Source organism: Rhipicephalus sanguineus, chromosome 2 (assembly GCF_013339695.2).
Source record: "Rhipicephalus sanguineus isolate Rsan-2018 chromosome 2, BIME_Rsan_1.4, whole genome shotgun sequence".
In the NCBI taxonomy this organism is placed as follows: Eukaryota; Metazoa; Arthropoda; class Arachnida; order Ixodida; family Ixodidae; genus Rhipicephalus; species Rhipicephalus sanguineus.
Window position 1 is genome coordinate 82,661,343 of NC_051177.1, and position 16,565 is coordinate 82,677,907.

The window sequence follows — 16,565 nt, forward strand, 5'->3', positions numbered from 1 at the left end:
GTATGTATGTATGTATGTATGTATGTATGTATGTATGTATGTATGTATGTATGTATGTATGTATGTATGTATTGATCAGTGCTGACCACTGCTGGCATGCCACTAAATATTCGCCACCGTTCACCACTCTTTAAATATCGAGGATGGACAGGCTAAACGGTATGCTCTGGCGCATGGTACAGTAACTTGTATACGTGACAACTGTATTGTCCTACTTTCTTTTTGACCGCTGGACATGAATTCATTGAAAGTCCATGAATGTAGTTGCTTGTTGCGGTGTGACTGTACTGTTCATAAATAAAATCCTTTGTGTGACCTCCGTTACCACTATTTGCCATCTCAGTATCTGTCCACTTTTGCTGTTACGTTTAGAACGCTCGGGGTGCGCAACGTTTTTTATATACCGGGTGTTTGAACAAATGCGTCCGAAAATCCTCAAAAATAGGAGAAAAGCTATAATCTCTCGCTGCCTTCATAATTATCGTTTCTGTGGTGGCAGACATCTTGAATTGACCTTAAGGAACCTCTGACACAAAATTTGGAAACTCGAGGTGTTTGTGTTGCATGCGTGGGCACTTCTGACCGATTATGACTAGCGAGCGTTGCCTTTAAGATATTTAATTTGGTTTTAAAGAAGCGTGAGGGCTCATCTGAGTTTTCAGCACGTCGCGACATCACCACTAGAGACCCAGGGCCGTACCCAGGTATTTTTTCCGGAGGGGGGGGGGGGGGTGTAGAACGGCTAACTTTGGCAACTGGTGGTCGCTGTGAAGGCGTGAAAGTATTTTAGTGTCATCCGAAAAGTTAAAGCACGAAAAAATTTCGGGGGTGTCCGAACCTACTCACCCCCCCCCCCCCCTTAGTTGCGGCCCTGCAGAGGCTCCTTACAACGTTAAAAAAAAAAAAAAAGAGAGAGAGTATTGTCGACGTCGCAGAACATTCACGGGACGCACACGAAACCACGGCTGGCACCCAACGAGGGCTCTTGTTCCTCGCCCCTCTCCCTCTGTTGTCGGGCTGCTCTCAAGGTGGTTTTGGCTGCTTACGCCAGGAATGCTTTTGTTTTTCCTGAGGGGGACACGCTCAAAGGACGCACATCGTTTCATTCACCGCGCGCGGGTCCCCCGATTTGAAAACTGCGCGTTTAGCGCGACCGAAGCTTGAGCACACGTGGTCTCAGGCGCTCCACCGCTAAGGGGCGCTAGTTTCTTACCATTTTAGGCGGGCGTTTTGAAGTGACGCTAAAACTGGTCACAATTAACGACGCTAGCTTTAATTATGCAATACGTTAGAGCATTTACGATCCAATTTCAGCATTACCGGACACAAGGCTACAAATTACAGTAAAAAAGTCACGAACAAAAATTTCGCTGTCAGGGGTCCTTTAAGGAGTATTATTCAAAAGAATTAAAATGATTACCTTTTTGATCGGATGATAGGCGGTCGGGTCAAACAGGAGAATAGAATTCATCCCTGCGAAGAGCCCAATATTATGTCCCTTTAATATTTTCGAAAAGCGGCCTCTGATCATTTTTACGGAGTGATGACCAAATTTACCGGCGAAACCGAAACCGAAGCGCCGATCAGCGCAAGTACTGTGCAGTACAACTGCCGTACCCTTGCAGAGGACTCAAGAATGATGCCACTGTGTCCGACGGCGACTGTCGATCATGGCTTCATAGAGATAATTATACTGCACGGCTGATCCGCCTCCGTGACTGTTGCGGCGGATCAGCTGACCGTCGCGGAGGCCACAAACGGCGGGGCCCACTACTGGTTCTTGTTAAAAAAGCGTCACTCTCTCCCTAATATTTCTTTTCTCGTGTCCTTGTTCCACGTCTAGAATGATGCATTCTTTTTATCATGACAGCTTTGTTTTTGCCGCGTGTGGTCAGCGGCGTCGTTGGCAGTTAACAAATGTACAGCCTTTGAGACGTGTTCTATCTTTAACACTGGGAATGTCAGAATGCGACCAGGAAATGCGTAGAACAGTCAATTTGTGCTGTAGAACTTGAGAAAATGTGGAGTAGTGGTAAGTGTGGAAATCCTTTGGACATTCCATGCAGTCATGGAGATGCTGCAGTGCATGCAGTTGGCTTGATTGTGGCGCCAGCCTCGGCAACCTTGCGCAACGCTCACCGGCCCTCCAATGGGCCCTCTTCGTGCTACTGTTATTCCGCGCAATCGCCCGTCGGTTGAAACTGTTGCGGTTAGTACTTGTCGTTGTGATTCGAGAACTATGTTCGAGATGACTTACTGCTGCGCATTTCGCTTCGGGTCAACTCTGTCCTCGACATCCCCTCCAGCAATGCGATAATGAAGGAGAAGAGAGTAACAATTCCGCAATGGTTGACGCTTGGCGCCTCGTTCGGTGTGGCAGCTACACTCACGCTAAAAGCGAGATTGTTTTAGACTGCGAGAACGTCGTGATTGGTCGCAATGTTGAGCCCAAGTATCGCCTCGACAGCGTCAACATCAGTCGTCAGCACGCTTGCTTGAGGTACAGTAGACACGGACAGTGGGAAATCACCGATCTTCGCAGTCACAACGGCGTGTTTGTCAACGGTAGAAAAATACAAGCGTCTCACCGCTTTGCGCTTCACGAAGGCGATATCATTGGTTTCGGGAAGCCTACGCCGACTGGTGATGATGTGTTCGTGTTCGCGTTGGAGAAGAAATCTGCGAGTGTCGTGGTCAAGAGCGAATCGCCCGATTCACCGCGGGCTGCGTCTCCTGGTTTGGACGCCGTCGTATTGAGCGACGATGACGATATTGTCGTCACGAAAGTGGTCATTGCGAATAGACGGCCGACTGTATCAACAAGTTCGGAGTGTGCACTTGTCGCGAGCACTCCGTTGACGACGACCCTTCCTGCTGCTCCGCCTCATGTCACGACCAAAAAGGAACCAGTTGATGAGGATGACAGCCTTGGTTACGGCGTTTCAGAGGCTCTCACAAGCCAGACTGTTGGTGCCGCCCACATCGACGTTGCAGCAACGGCCGACACGACGCGCTTCAAGAGCAGTCCCCGTCATCAAGTTACAGGGACCACATTCACGACTTCTTCCAAAACTGTGCCGTGTGAAGCTGCGGGGAGGGTAAAAATTGAACGGGACTGTGACTCCACTGACTCTCGATCGTCCTGTAGCCGTGACACGCAGCATAGCAGGCTATCAGTGCCAGTGGTCTTGACTGCTGCTACCAACAACTCACCTACAGCAACCGCGCCAGCACTTGCTCCTCATGCTCCTCGTACTTACATTAAACAGGAGGTACCCGAACACGCAGCTGGCATTGGAAGTATTCCTGTGTGTGAACCTGGAGATGTGTCAAGGTTTATCAAGCAAGATCCAGACGACTTGGACAGGGAGAAAGCCCGGAATGTGCAGAGAATGGTGGTGACAAGTGCTCACCAAAGTGAGTTTCGCAGTGATGTATTCCGACACAACATTGTCAGGAGTGTATCCAAGAGGACAGAACTAGCAAGCACTGTGTCAAGAGAAGATGAAGCAAACTCTTCTTGTCACAGTTCACCTTCCTCTTGCCGCTCCGAACATAGATCAGAACATCATGTTTTACACCAGAGTAATCCTGATGTACATGCCAAGAGAAATGAAAACACTTCTGTGCATTCGTTAGCACCAAGAACAGATTTCAGCAGCATTACTGTGAAAGAGGAACCTAGTGAATTTGACACGAGTAGCAACATGATGCAAAGCACAGTTGAGAGCCACATGCTGATGAATGGGTCTATTCCTTCTAGAAGTATTGAAAAAGCTGCGCAAAGTGGCTTTACATCGGGTTCCCTCAATGCCAGTGATACCGAGCAGAGCAGTATGTTTCAACATGAAAACAAGAAGAATGAAAGGTGCTCTAACTCAAAGTATGTGCCATGTGAGGAAAGGTCACATTCTCCCAAAGTCAGCAGTTTGCCAAACACTCCGAAATTGGATTTGTCCCTGTTGGTTAAGCCGTGCAGAATCGTTCTTGAGAAACTTGAAGGCAACATTCTTACTCGGCAGCAACCAGTTGCTCTTTTAAGTGGTCAGCATCTTGTCAAAAGTAGTTTGGACACAGAACTTGACCACAGTAATGTTGAAGCAGAACTTTCTCATGGCAGTGTAAACACTACTAATGAAGGCAGCCCTTGCGATATGTCATTTTCTCAGGATGATGTTATAATCATTCTCTCTGATTCAGATGATGATTGTAATCTAGAAATCAATCTTGAGATCAAGAAAGAAGCCGAGGAAGCAGAAGAGATAATTAGCAATGACGCGGATGTTGAGGCTGGCATTCCATGGATAAATGGTTGCTTGAATGACATTACTGAAGAGGGGAAAGCTGTATGTTCAGTAACGGAAGATGAGAATCTTGAGAAGAGACTAGTTTGGAATGAATCAGAGCCTGAGCAAGCTACAAGTGATAAGGAGCAACCAGAAAACGATTTCTTTCCCGTTTTGTCACAAGGCTTCTCTCAGGAGGAGGTGGCTCCAGCAGAGATTAAGGGAAGAGGCAGTGCTGCACGTGAAATTTATTCATCATCGTTCAATCGCTTTGCTCGTTTGGGAGGCAGAGCGAACAGAAGCCCCAAGAAAAAATCAAGCTTGAAAGAGAAGGTTATGAAGTCTATGAATCATAGGATACCAATGGCAGGTGGTGGGTCAGCAGTCCAGAAGAAAGATGGTGAAATGCTGCCAAAGTCCAGTTCTCTTGCCGAGTGTGAAGATAGTTCAAAGAAGTCCCACTACAAGGGTAGGTTCCAGTCCCGCTGGGCTCGTCTGCTAAGTACAGAAGAACCATCTAAGCCTGCTGTAAGTGCATCAAAAAGACAGCAAGGAAGAATGGTTAAACTTCTTAATGACATACAAACAGCCCCAAACAAAGTAAAAGCTACCACGTCACTTGGCAGTCCCACTAAAAGAGCCAGGCTATTGAACCAGTCTCGTGGTATTATGCGGCATCCAGCGAAAGAGCAAGCTTCAAACTCATTTGATGTGTCCGCCGAAGCGGTGAAGCAATCAAACCAACATCCATTTGTTGCTCAGCCGCTTCAGGACAAAGCTCTTGAGGCAAGCTCTGTCTCCATTGAAAGGACAAACCAGTGGTGTCCATCTTCGAATGCTACGGACATACTTCCTCAGCCGAAAAATGCCCCAATGTCAGATTCTGTTCGTGCTGAAACTGAAAATCGATTGAAACCTTCTCTGGAAGAACATGGATCTGTTCCTCAGGTGGACACTTCTACTAGAGCAGAGTCATCAGTACAGCAAGAAGTGGGCTTTTCCGTGCCAAAGTTTAAGCAAGCTGTTCGAATTTCAAGGGTGGCAAAGGGCTCGCCAGTGTATGCTGCCACTGCGAGTGACTTCCCTATAATACACAAATGCCTGGAGTTGTACCAAAGTTTTCTGTGCCCATGAACACTTCCGCACCCATGGACACTTACGTGCCCATGGATACTTCTTTGCCCATGGGCCAGTTTCCTGAACATATGGACATAGATGAACCTGAAAGGAGGTCACGTGTGCACTTTCACATAGAAGAACCAAGTAGCAGAACTGATGAGCAGAGAGCTGAATTTGCACAACGTGTTAGGGCATCACTGAAGAAGAGAAAGGTAGAACAGAGCCAGAGGAATAAGATAAACTTGGGAGTCTTCATTTCTAACATCCTTAACTGGAAAGTTCAGTGGCTAAAAGAGCAGCTGCAGTCATCAGTGCTTCCACCTCTGCTGGACATGGACAAGTTTCGAGCCAAACGCTTGATGTACAGTAGCGTTGAGGAATACAAGCTAGTGAACTATCAGTTTTTGTGCCTCGAAGTTTGGCAGATTGTCTTCCGCAACTGGCGAGAATACTTTGCTCAAACCAAACGCATGACATTCAGTTCTGCTGTTGTGCACCACACATGCCCTCCTGGCGACACCATGATATTAACGTGTGTTGTTTTAGCGACACCAGAGCAGATGCACAGATCTTTGTACCCCACTGAAGGCAACCTTGTTCGCTTGGATCTGCGCATTCAAGACCAGCCAAAAGCTGCGATGCCAGTATTTGGATTTGTGACTCAACACAAGCTTGTGAGGGACCCTCGTTCATTTAAAAGTGCCATCCCAGATTTGCTGCAAAATGTGTATACTGATGGGTGCGCTCCTGTCACACTGAAGGTTCAAGTGAGAGCAAGGCCTGTGACTCTGGACTTTCGTAAAGTTCAGCGCTTGTCTGTAGTGAGCAAGATCACTCCTACTTTGCGGCAAATGGAAGCTGTGTTTGAGCTTGAAAAATCAGTGTTCGTTGAAAGCATTGTCAGGCCTAATGTGTGCCACTTTTGGTGTCGGAAGGGTGTTCCTATGCGCTCCAGATTTAAGGAAAATTTCAACATTGAACAAGAGCAAGTAATCAGTTCTGCTGTTGATGCTATGAGAGTGCGTGGAAGTGAACCTAGAATTATAATCCTGCATGGCCCACCTGGCACAGGCAAGACGCACACACTTGTTGGTATGGTGACAGAGATCCTTCATCATAACAGCAGACAGACCATGCTGATTGTGGCACCATCCAATGCTGCAGTTGATGAGATTGGTCGTCGACTTTTGGCTCACAGGCAGCAGCAGTACAGGCAGAAAGTTCCAACAGAACAAGTTTTGAAGGTGGTCCGAGTCGGCCAAACCAACAAGGTCCACCCAGAGGTTCGTGGAATATGTCTTGAAGAGCTGTTGCAAAAGAACATTCAGAAGGACGAGAATGAACGTTGCAGAGAATGTGACATGACCATTTGTGCATTAGAGACTGAGATGAAACACTGTGCTGACAAAAAGCATCAGCTTGATAGGTCTGCCACTCGGGATGTTAGAGCTTCTAGACGTCTTGAGTTTCAGATAAATCATTTGCGGGCTCAGATCCAGCAAGCTAAGGAAAAGAAGAAGCTCATAACTGACAGCAATGCCCGGCAGTTCCGTAATGTTAATGACAGAAATCTTCTAATTCTACGTAATGCACACGTCATTCTTTCCACTCTGAACAGCTGCCGTAGCCGTCTGATGGAAGAGGCATTCGGCCGCAACAGTTCTCATAACTTCTCGTGTGTTCTTCTCGACGAAGCAACTCAGTGCACCGAAGTTGAAGCTCTCCTCAGTTTGCAGTACCAGACAAGCAAGCTGATTCTTGTTGGGGATCCTATGCAGCTGCCTGCTACAGTCATGTCGCAAGACGCTGCAGATCGTGGATTCCAGGAATCGCTTTTTGAGCGCTTTTACAACTACCTCAATCAAGAAGCTGACCCCAAGCCCATTTTCACTTTGAATGAGCAGAGACGGATGCATTCAGAGATTTGCTGGTTCCCATCGAATTACTTTTATGGTGGGAAGCTTCGACCAGTTGTTGGCCTGGACGCCATGTATGCACCGTTCCCATTGATTCCATACCTTGTGTTTAACATTGAGGACAGCCCCGAGGCTAGTGAGGGCACTAGTACATCATGGCTAAATCGTGGTGAAGCTGCCTTTGTTGCCCATCTTTGCTTAGCTATTTCCCGGCTAGTTGGGGATGCGTCTCTCGGTGTTATCACGCCATACCAGGCACAGAAGGCTGCTATCACAGAACAGCTTCAAGAGAGTTTTGCGCCAACGGCTGCAACTTTCGACGTAAATACTGTGGATGGCTTTCAAGGGCAGGAAAGGGATGTCATTGTACTGTCATGTGTGCGTGCCTACAATCCAAGAGGTAACATTGGTTTCGTTGCTGATGCCCGCAGACTGAATGTTGCCATCACGAGAGCCAGGAAAGCTTTGTATATCTGTGGGCATCTCGACTCTCTTAAGGACAGTGATGAGTGGAAGGCATTGATTTCTGATGCCTATTGTCGCTCTAAAGTGAGAGATATCTCGGCTAAGTGCTCTTCTGACCTTCTTGCGAACATTATCAAGAAACCCTGTGTGAGCCGATGGTGATGAAGTTGGGGGCTCTGCATTTGTACATTTCTGTTAATACATATCGTGGACTTGCCTACACACTGTGCGAAGTGTATGTAAGCGCTGAAATCTTGTGTTTTTATGCAGGCCAACTAAGGCCTCCAAAGGATTGTATATGCAGGTTCCATTTCAATTTTAGTGGTTTGAGTTGTTATGCTTGATATTTCCCCCTCATGTCTGGCTTTCTGATTAGCATGGGCTGCGTCTCTTCGTGATTGTGTAATTGTCCTTCCATTTAACTGACACTATTTCATTTAGTGAACACTGTGAAAACAAGTGTTCAAGTTATGCCTCAAGATGCAAATGACTACATAGCTGTTTTTTGTGATATAGAAGTCACTTTTGTTCAAGCCAGAAAGCAGAGTTTGCTAGTAATTGTACATTAATGCACATCGAAATGAAAGTTTGAATTATCACTGTTGTTGTGGTCACTTTTTTTTTATTGTAACCCCTTGACGACTTAAGTTCATGACACACCGCAATCACATGGAGGGCAAACTTCATTGTGTGGCTGTTTCAAGGTCGTCCAGCATTGTGCCTTACACAACTGTATACTTGTGGCTTATTTTTGTAGCTTCATACTTGTAGCTTCATACTTGTAGCTTCATACTTGTAGCTTCATTTTTGATGCTTCTGTCGTTCAAGGTATCGCAGACTATTGGAACGCAGACCCTTATTTGATGAGTGTTCTACCCAAACCACCCACCTGCCCCCCCCCCCCCCCCCCTACGAAAAGCAGAAAGAGCAATGCAAGGTTACTGATCGTTTCTGCAAACTTGACTTTTAAATGAACAACAAACAAGTAATTTAGGTGGGCAAAGTATATTTTAAGCATTTTTACTCGTTAAGCAGGATAAAGTTCATTATCGTAAGAGAAATTAAAAGTGTAGCATTCATTTGCAGAGTGTTGTGCCAGAACTTCGGCAGTAATGTGTTAGTGTGATATAATGGATTTGATATCATCTCGTATTGGGGCTGCTCTGGTGCCGGTAAAGTCCTTAAAATTTGCTTGGTTGAGCCCTTGGTTATTTTAGAATGCGATATGGCCACACTTTACAAATAAGTGCTAAACGTGTGGATATTGTTAAACTTCATAATATCATGGCTCACTGCTTTCACAGCCGTGGTGTCATTTGTCATTCATTTTTGCATTTTTTGTCGGACTTCGTAAACCACCCTCCAGGGGTGAAAAGTGGCCATTTAGCTATCTCGGAAATGCAAGTCAATAGTGCAATTTAACTTGAATGTTTCTTCAGATTACCATAATTCTGCACAGATGATTGAAGGTGTTTTGGATTTTGGTGCATCAACTTATGTATTTACATACCAACATTTTATTGGGTTGAAAGCATAAAGAGTAGATAGAATCTTGTTAATACAGAGTGCCAAATGTAGCCTACCCATGCACTAATGAGTATGAATTTATGTCTCTTAAGTGGCTGCTGCGAACAAAAGAATGTGATGACACGGTAATGTTGCCTAAAATAAAAGCCAAGAGGTTTCATGCCTGCTAATGATAAAATTTTTCATGTAGCTTAAGAAGTTGAGCTCGTTCAACAATTTCACAAATATTTTGTCTGTGTGGAAAATAAATACTGTTCATGAGAAAGCTGTGTTTCTAAGTCTGCAACCATAGCTTCAGAAGTCTAATTGTAAATGGGCACCGTAGGGGTGAATTCTTCAAGCAAGCTTGTTCGGGGACGTTCCTGAAACAGGTGGAGTAGTAGGAAGGTCGCGAAAAAAGTGGCTGTGACTTAAAAACTGTGTGACTTGTTAGTTTGAGCTGTTCCAAGTTTGCCACTGGATCTGAGCCACATCTTAGTCTAAATAATTAACAAGTTAAGTGTGTGGGTAGCCTGCATGTGTGATATAAAGAAACCTTGCAAAACCTGTGCTGCCCGCTCTTCCTCCACAATTTTGTGTGTCCAGGCAAAACATTTGCGCACATTTAAGTGCACAGAACTACAGTTATACTTTTAATGTTGTCTCTCAAAAGTACTGAGTAAGAGTACTGCCTGTTTTCTGTGACTGCGATGCTGGGCAGGCAATGCCAGCAGAATTTTGATGCCACAATGACGCTGTGTATCAACGATTCAAGGTTTCCTTGATGTGTACGACACTTATGCAATACTGTACTGAGAAAATTACCGGTACCACTTCACAAGCACTGTTACCGCTAATGTGTGACACCAGTAGTCTAGAACGTTTCCCCTGGGACACTTAACTGTTGAATCCACGTGTGATGACTACCGTGCTTCATAACAATGTCTGTGCAGTCTGCAGACATGAGACATGGTAGTCATGCGGACACATCTTTGTGGCTGCATCACTCGTGTTTGTACATGCAGTGCCCGAGTGCAGCGATAGCTTGTTGAGTGAATACAACTGCAGGCTGCTTTCGTTTCTGCAAGTGGAGGCACGCACTTGTAATGGCCCCATTTCAGCGGCATGATTGTGTTTTCCACTATTAAAAGCCTACATTATGCTTCCAATGACGCAGTATGGTGCGCTTGCTGCTGAGAAAATAAGTGAACATGCGTGGCAGTCAGGGGCTATGTTTCTTTGTTAAGGCTTCCATCATGCGTCTCTGCATTTTCGAAAATCTCCTGTACCTGAGCCAAGCGGAGGAATGACTTTATTAATATTTAGCAAAAATGCAGTGTCCTTTAATGGTCCGTACCTAGGACGGTGCAGTGCTCACCTGTAAGTGCTGCACATCCTTCGTCTTTTGGTTGTTCCTGTTCATGGGTGAAGTTCTCGATTCACATCCTGGAGTAATCGGTAGACCTGTGTGCACATTCCAAAACGATGGATGACGTCTTTTGGTGGTTCCTGCTTATGGGTGAAGTCCTCGATCCACATCTTGGAATAATCGATAGACCTCTGTGCACTTTCCACAACGATAGATGATGTCCTTTGTCCTTTGGTGGTTCCTGTTCATGGGTGAAGTACCCAATCAACATCCTGAAGTAATCGATAGACCTCTGTGAACTTCCCAAAACAATGGATGATGTCCATTGGTGGTTCGTGTTCATGGGTGAAGTTCTCAATCTACATCCTGGAGTAACCGGTAGACCTCTGTGCACTCCCCAAAATGATGGATGATCTCCTTTGGTGGTTCCTGTTCATGGGTGAAGCCCTCGATCTACATCCTAGAGTAATAGGTAGACCTCTGTGCACTTCCCAAAATTATGGATGATGTCCTTTGGTGGGTCCTGTTCGTAGTTGAACCTCAATCCACATCTTAGAATAATCGGTAGACCTTTGTGCACTTTCCAAAGTGATGGATGATGTCCTTTTTCCTTTGGTCGTTCCTATTGGGTGAAGTACTCAATCAACATCCTAAAGTAATCGGTAGACCTCTGTGAACTTCCCAAAACAATGGATGATGTCCTTTGGTGGTTCCTGTTCATGGGTGAAGTCCTTGATCTACATCCTGGAGTAATTGGTAGACCTTTGTGCACTTCCCAACATGCTTCCCAAAATGATGGATCATGTCCTGTTGTGGTTCCTGTCCATTGGTGAAGTTCTTGAACAACATCCTGGAGTAATCGGTAGACCTCTGTGCACCTCCCAAAATGATGGATGATGTCCCTTGATGGTTCCTGTTCATTGGTGAAGTCTTCGATCGACATCTGGAGTAATCGGCAGACCTCTGTGCACTTCCCAAAATGATTATGTCCTTTGGTGGTTCCTGTTCCTGTGTAAAGTCCTCAATCCACATCCTGGAGTAATCGGTAGACCTCTGTGCACTTCTCGAAGCAATGGATGATGTCCTTTGGTGGTGCATGTTCACAGGTGAAGTCCTCGATCCACATCCTGGTAGACATCTGTGCACTTCACAAAATGATGAATGATGTCCTTTGGTGGTTCCTGTTCATGGGTGAACTTCTTGATCCACATCCTACAGTAATCGGTAGACCTCTGTGCACTTTCCAAAACGATGGATGATATCCTTTGGTGGCCTATCACATCGTCAGCTACAACGTGAGTTAGCCTCTATGTAAAAAAAATGTTGGGCAGAACCAACTTGGGTTGTTGTCAGTGTATATGTGAGAGCATCATTGGATTGAGATTGAATAAGGTTAATGGTGCTGCTGTAGCAGCATGTAGCCTGCATCAGCAAACGTTCGCCTTAATTTAGTGAACGCTACCATCACTAGCCAATATTAGCCAGTTCTAACCGATGCTGTTGATATGCTAATAAATCCAGTATGTCAGGACCTTATTGCTCACCGTTTGCTATTCACAATTCACCAATCAAGAGTTGGGACTGAATATATATCTATGAGCATGCATTCCAGACTGACGTTATGAGATGGATGGCCGGTGACCTCACCTTCGGAGAACGTTGCCAGGTGCATGTGCGAGACTATTTTTTTAGTTGCGGAGGCAATTGGCTGCCACACTTTGGTCGTCTGGGTGGGGCCTCTCCGGAACTTCTTAAGTTGTATTCGACTAAAGTCTGCTGGGTTGTGGATCTGTTGCTGTACCATCTTAGCCATTAATATGTTTTAAGCAAGTATGTATTTTTGTATGGGATCTATATGACCAAGAACCAAATGCTTCTTTCTCGTGTGATGTGGCTACACCTCTTTTCACATTGGTAGTTTGCATTTTTTTGGGGTGCTCTTGCCTCTTGTACTTGCATTCTGTCACACAGGAGTGATGTCACAGTCTGTCATGCAAGAGTGACGAACTGTGACTGTCTGTGTGTCTGCTGTGTCATGTGCTGTCTTTCCCTCTCCTTCCTCTCCATCTTTCAGTCCCCCCCATCCTGCTCCCATGTGTAGGGTAGCAAAGCTGTTGTCCTAAACTAATTAACCTCCCTGCCTTACCTTCTATGTATTCTTCTATGATATAATATATGGGTACAGTTGTGAAAGGGGGCTTGTGTTTGGAGGCAGTGGCTTATAATTGTCATCATGCGTAAGCTTGCTCATTTGCTATAAAACGACATATGCAGTTTAGAGGAGATAAAAATTAGGAACGTACATCCTTTATTCTTTCGGGCAATTAGTTTCAGCCGGAACAGGTCAGTGAAAGCTAATTTACCAGCAAGTTCAAACAACAATTGTGTTCTGGAGGAAACTAGGGGGTGGGAGGATGCAGCTGCCAGCCAGCACTTTCTCTAATGCAAGGAGCCTTACAAGGTCAAGGCCACATGTCAGTGTGTCACCCAAGCTGTCTTTAAACGTTTCTTACTTGAATCTGTTATTTTGCAATCAGCCAAACAGTTGCTTACCCTGCCACCAGCTTGCCTCGCAGAAGCAGGAAAACTGGAGCAGGCAGGGTACAGCCATGGAACCCTGGCTTGAGTCCTTGCAGTCTCCGTGCCGAAGCCACTGCGTGGATGAATTGGAAAAGTGTGCTGATCGTAACAGGGTGTTGTATTTCCCTAGTCTTCCTTTCTTTCTCTTCTGCATTTCTTTTCATTCTGCAGTTCTGTACCTGCGTAATGTTGTGAATTAAGTTTCGTCCTATTTGTCAATTGATTGATTCGTGATACCTCGCATCCCAGTGCAACTCTGGGGCAATCAGAGGTACTATTTGAAGGTCTATAAAATAATTTATGACATCTAGGTTCTTTAAAGAGAGTTGTAGCATGCCATGATTTACTATGCACTTCCGCGATCCGCTGCTGGGATGAAGCGTCTGCCCACGCATTACTCCGCCTACTGTGGCTGCTCCTATGAGGCCAATGCTACGATCCAGATGTCCATGCGTGAGCTCCATTAGAATACCATACGGAGCTTGGGCATGTACACTTCACTTGGAACATCGGTCCTGTAGGAGCTGAAATGGTTGTGGAGTCGCACATGTGTGGACATCCCACCATGGTATGCCCTAACTCCCTAATTACTGCATTGGTGAGAAATTGTGTTGAAAAGGAGATGTTGTTGGAGCCAATGTTTTGACAAGAGGACTTGTTGTCAGTCTGGCAGATGCCCTTATAGCAGTGTTTGTGTGTATGCCTTGCTCAATTTCCCCCCATCTCAAAGGTAAAAGAGGAAGAAGAGCAAGCTTCTACACGAGAAATGGAAAGTAAGGGAAAGGAAGGGGCTATTGGAGACAGAAATGATAGTGGTGTTACGAGGGGAGTGTTCGGGCTGTACAGTAAGAAAGGACGAAAAAGGGGGGATTGGGGTTCATAGGTGATTACTGGTTTTGGTCTCTTTCACAGGATGGGCATGGCACAGAGGGTGGCAGAAAATAGCATCATTGTTCTTTCAGAAAAACACCTTGTGGAGTAGGCAGCAAATGAAAATAAAAATTTCGTGGCAATTTCTACCAGTGGAAGATGACTGAGCGAGGTGACTATCCCCTGCTTTCCTTGGCACATGTAGCTCTCAAGCTCGATCTTCTCGTCCTCCATTTATGAGGTTGAAGGTGAGTGAGCAAGGCACACATAAACACACTGCTAAGGAAGGCAATGGCTGCCCTGATGAGGATGAGTCATTTTGTTTAAACATTGGCTCCAGTGCTGTTTCCTGTTCAACGATTTGTCATCACCTCAAGCCCCTTCTTCCCCAAAACTTGTGTCTTGATTGAATTGTCGCATAGTCGCATTGCCATGTTGTGCATGTTCACGCTAGAGTGGTTCTCAAAACCATTTTTATTCTATGTACTGAATCCACCCGCAGTGTTGAACAGTGAGGACAAGATCTGTGGTCAAGCAGCACATTTGGTGTCAACAAATTACTACTAAACCACGTATTCACGCATGTTCACGTTTCTGCACACAAGCTATGCAGTAATGTTGTGAGGACGAATGTGTACTATGACTCCCTTTGAAGGAAGAGTGGTGATGGCAGATGTATGCACAGGAAACTATGACAGAATATCTTGCAACAATTAAGGATTACTTACACCATGTGTCACAGTGGTGCATACTAATTATTCTGCAGGATTTTGTCATGAGTAGGCATTGACACATACCATATCAGTAAATCAATGAAAAATGAGTGGCAAGAAAAATATGTGTTTAGAAATACTAGTATGTTTTTGACATACCTGTGAAATGACTTTATTCCTTCAAGTATTATGTAGCTTTTTTATTTTTTCAGAATGAAGATTTGCTTATTTGCACTATATTGTCAGTATGCATATAGGAGTTTTATTATAAGCCTGTTTGCTTACATTACCATCTGGTTCATTTTTGTGTATGTAGTGTTGTAGTGGTGTGTGCCAATAAATTCAGGCCGAGCTCATTAAGAAAAGGGAACAAAGAAATACCAGGACGAGACCAACGATGTTCTATTAGCGACAACCTTGCGCTGATGGGTGAAATTTTTGAAATCAATGTTTGCCTAAGTTGCTTCCACTTATATTCTGTAATGAAGTGTGGTGATGTGCGATGTATTTCTGATTGACATAAGCAGCAAGGAAAGCAAGAGAAGTGAGCGAATGATACCTAAAGAAGGAACACATTACAAAAGATAATACAAGTGAAATATATAGAAAAGGTGAGAAATATGAAGCGGCAGCCAGTAAATCAAAAGCATTAAGAAAAATAAGCACTGTCTTCACTTAATCTCAATGCTATAATCGAGTCGTAAAAATTATCGCATCTTCGCACTAGTGGGACCAAGCCTGAAGGAAGAGCGTAGCTGGGGGGCCTTCCTCGTGTCTATTTTCTTTCTTACTTTCTTCTCTTTCTTTCTCTTTCTCCCTGTTTCTTGTATCTCTTTTTTCTATCTGTTCCTTTGTATTTTTTCTTTCTCTCTCTCTTTCTTTTTCTCATCCTTTCTGTCTATTTCTTTCTTCCTTTATTTCATTCTCTCTGTCTCTGCTTCTTTCTCTATCTATTTCTATGTCTTTCTATCTCTTTCTACCTGATTCTGCTTCTTTCTGTCTTGCTCTCTGTTTTTTCTGTCTCTTTTTCGTGCCTGAGTCTTTCTCCGAGTTTTTATGTCGTTCTATCTTTTGATGTCTTTATTCCCTTTATTTCTCTCTATCTTTCTCTTTCTATCGTTTCATTTCTCTCTCTCTTTTTCTATCTTTCTTTCTCTCTCTATCTCTATTTTCTCTTTCTATCTGTTTCTTTCTCTCTTTCTTGAACTAGTCGTGCCAAGCCTGAAGGAAGTGCGAAGCTCGGCAGCCTTCCTTTTTTTCTTTATTTTTCTCTTTCTTATTCTCTTTCTCTCTGTTTCTCGTATCTCTATATTATATGTTTCTTGCTATTTCTTTCTTTCTCACTCTATCCATTTCTTTCTCTTTCTCGCTCTTTCTATATTTCTTTCTCTTCCCTTTCTTTCTGTCTCTCTCCCTCTCTCTGTTTATCGCTTCCTCATTCTTTCTATCTCTTCCTCTCATTCTCTTTTTCTTTCTGGCTCCCTGTTCCTTTCTCTAGCTTTCTTTGTTTCTCTCTTTCTCTCTCGTGTCTATGTGTTTCTGTCTTTTTATCTATTTATGTCTTTATTTTCTCTACCTCTCTCAATTTTTCTCTTCCTCTTTCTATCGCTTTCTCTCTCTTTCTCTCTTTCTTTATCTCTATTTTCTATTTCTTTCTTTCTCTCTTTTTCACGTGTTTGTTTTCATTTGACACTCGCACCTGCTGTACACAGTAGTGGGGCTTGCCCAATTCCTGTGGTGC

The 16,565-nt window shown here is 44.6% G+C and overlaps 2 protein-coding genes across 2 annotated transcripts; both read left to right on the forward strand.

Annotated features, from left to right (window-relative positions):
• The first annotated feature begins 2,168 nt into the window (after positions 1-2,168).
• Positions 2,169-5,803, forward strand: LOC119383250 (uncharacterized). Its single transcript, XM_037651312.2, has one exon. The coding sequence runs from the start codon at positions 2,346-2,348 to the stop codon at positions 5,418-5,420; it is 3,075 nt and encodes a 1,024-aa protein (XP_037507240.1). The 5' UTR covers positions 2,169-2,345; the 3' UTR covers positions 5,421-5,803.
• On the forward strand, positions 5,435-8,580 carry LOC119383251 (probable helicase senataxin). The gene is made up of 2 exons (XM_037651313.2): positions 5,435-8,526; positions 8,558-8,580. Exon 1 carries the CDS (start codon positions 5,435-5,437, stop codon positions 7,946-7,948), a length of 2,514 nt encoding a protein of 837 aa, XP_037507241.1. The 3' UTR covers positions 7,949-8,526; positions 8,558-8,580.
• Positions 8,581-16,565: the final 7,985 nt, after the last annotated feature.